Source organism: Cicer arietinum, chromosome 2, assembly GCF_000331145.2.
Source record: "Cicer arietinum cultivar CDC Frontier isolate Library 1 chromosome 2, Cicar.CDCFrontier_v2.0, whole genome shotgun sequence".
In the NCBI taxonomy this organism is placed as follows: Eukaryota; Viridiplantae; Streptophyta; class Magnoliopsida; order Fabales; family Fabaceae; genus Cicer; species Cicer arietinum.
The window spans coordinates 42,564,922-42,567,851 of NC_021161.2; the positions used below are offsets into that span (position 1 = coordinate 42,564,922).

The 2,930-nt window shown below is 30.0% G+C and overlaps 1 protein-coding gene across 1 annotated transcript; it reads right to left on the reverse strand.

Moving 5' to 3' along the window:
• Positions 1 to 1,759: 1,759 nt before the first annotated feature.
• LOC101494966 (uncharacterized) lies at positions 1,760 to 2,730 on the reverse strand. Its single transcript, XM_004490747.4, has 2 exons — positions 2,575 to 2,730; positions 1,760 to 2,162 (listed from the first exon to the last, which is right to left on the reverse strand). Exons 1-2 carry the CDS (start codon positions 2,657 to 2,659, stop codon positions 1,867 to 1,869), a joined length of 381 nt encoding a protein of 126 aa, XP_004490804.1. The 5' UTR covers positions 2,660 to 2,730; the 3' UTR covers positions 1,760 to 1,866.
• Between the last annotated feature and the right edge of the window lie 200 nt (positions 2,731 to 2,930).

Genomic DNA, 2,930 nt, shown 5'->3' on the forward strand with positions numbered 1-2,930 from the left:
AGTCACATTTGTTCCAGAATTTGAAGAATCAAAGGCATGCTTCAATAAAGGCATATCACAAAGATCATTCTTCTTATAAAGCAAATGCAAGTACAAGACTACAAGTAGTAAAGTACACTACTGATTTGAACTATTCTAAAGCCTGCACACATAACAGAAAAGCATGTACTCAAGGCTGACATACTGACACAAATCATAGAGTACAATGCTAGTTCATCATAAACCAAAAGATCAATCATGGATCGATCTTTTGATGCAGCTGATCATTCTTGTTTTTGGCAGAATTTATCTAACAACTCTTTCATGACAGCTGGTCCCTTTCCAACAGCCACATGAGCTGTCCTAAGCCTTCTTGAAGTCTATCAATGCAGCTTCAAGATGAAGAACAAAACACAACTCAAAGTACCAAGAAAAGATCAATCATTTCAATCATACTCAAGCATCTCAATATCATTCTTAAAGCTTGCTGTTTTTAATCTTTGTGTTGTGTTAGAATCAATTACAACTGAGTTCCATTGACAGAATCTATTTCTCAAACAAGAGTTGAGCAATACTAAGATTATAATACTCTTAAAATCACCACTTTGTAACTCAAGGCTATTTTTGATAACATAGCTTGAGTAGTGTGTAAAAATCCTTTTAGGTTCTAAAAGGTATCTTGCAAAATCCTTTCTGAAATAGTGTAAGGTAAACCTGTGAAAAATCCTTTCTAGGTAGAAAGGTAGAAACCGTGTAAAGATCAAGATTGATCCATGAAAACCAAGAACGATCTTGGTTTGAACACTTAGTGAAAAATCTCACGGTTGTGAGGACTGGACGTAACCGGGTTGGGTGAACCAGGATATATCCTTGTGTGATCTCTCTATCTCTATCTCTATTTATTTTATGCATTACAATCAGAGTTTATATTGATAACATTGATATTGCTGTTTTTTACTAACCAAGATCAATCTTCGTTATAACCAAGATCAATCTTGAGTTGAATTTTCAGTTTTAAACAGGAATATTTTAAAAGGGGCAATTATAATTTAAACCTCAATTCCTTATAATTGACATTGTTTACTTCAATCTTTTCTTTACATAAGCTTAGAAAATTAATCAAAATCTTCATACAAAACCCATAAAAATTCAACACTAATTTCTTGAAAATTTATATATTCATCAAATGCATAACTCAAATATTCAAATAAACTCATATTTTCATCTCTAACAACATCAAATTCATCTAATAAAAAAATAAAAATATGAGTTTATTTGAAGATATGAGTTATAAATTTGATAAAATTTGAATTATATTGAAGATTAAAATTAATTTTATTAATTTTGTTTAAAATTTTTGATGAGTTTTTTGAATTTTGGTAAAAAAATGATAACATTGTTGACATTTTAAGACAAAAAATCAAATTGTTACTTAAAATTAAATAAACGACTAAGTCAAGAAAAGTAAATAAAATAAAGAACTCAAATGTTACCTAAAATTAAGTTAAGAGACCGCAGAAACAATTATGCCTATAAAATATTATCAATATTATCATATTTTTATATATGTCGCATGAAATATAAGTGTAAATTGGATTGAACTTTTATGGCTTATATGGATCTTGACTCAGGTGTTTCTAATGCATAGTTTACTTATTAAAAAAAATTACGATAGGAGATCATTAAAAATCTTATACTTTTTAATTTTTAATAAAAATATGAGACTTGAAATTGTTAAAGATAAAAGAACAAATTTCACTTGCAATCATGTAGTAAAAAATCTAGCAATATATTCTCATTATGAAATCAAATATATTTCTAATATGTGTTCAATAATTAAGCATCACATAATAATAAATCAACATTATTTTTCATAGTAAAAAAACTTCACAGAACATAGGCTGGACTAGGTGCAGGTGAACCGGGAGTTTCAGCCTCAGGAGGCGAACTAGGTGTTTCAGCTTCAGGAGGTGAACCAGGTGAGTATGCTACAGGAGGTGGACTAGGTGTTTCAGGTGTCGGAGGAGGTGAACTGGGTGTTTCAGGAGTTGGAGGAGGTGTACTTGGTGTACCCGTGCCGGGCCATGTGGGCCAACCAGGCCATCCAGGCCACCAACAATCAGTACTTGCAGTGCCATTTTCTTTAACACCATTCACATCATTTTGCTTTGTAACAACCTCAACTGCAAAACCATGAACAAATCAAATTAAACATGTGTTCTATCATATTTTTCTTGAAAACAATAATTTATTTTATGAATAATGAATTCAAAACTTCACAAATTTGGTTAATCATAGTTGTATGTAACATATATCCATAGGCAAATGTGTAGATGATGCTTGACATGGTCACATAAATTTTCCTAAGAATGATGAAATAACACAAAAAGATTGCCTAATTAAAATTAATCAACTAAAAAGGTTGGATCTTTAATAAAATTTGGTAACCATATTTGGCAAAGTCTAAAGACATGTTTATGAGGTTTGAATATGGAGTGGAAATTTGTGCCTTTATAGTCTATATAGGAGCATTGTAAAGAAGAGTTCAAAACAAAATAAAAGTTCATTATTTCTACGGATTGAAGAAAATCTTACCCAAGTACCTAGCTTCCCCCATGGAAGAGATCAAAACAACCATGACCAAGAGGCCTTGGATGAGCAAGGCTAGTTTGGAAAACATTTTTTAGAAGTAAATTAAAATTTGAATCAACTATAAAATATGTAAATATTAGTCACAATTTACTCTATATAAGAGAGATGGAGGGTGGATGAGCCAATTAAGATAATCATTAAACAAATTTGGCCTTATATTATATTTTTATAAAAAATTAATCATAAAACAGGATTGGTAAAAGTATAAATTTAATTTTAAGCCTAAAGCATAATTGGCAAGAATATTAAATTAATTCTTCTTAGAAAACTTAATTATCTCGATTTTATATTTTAAATAA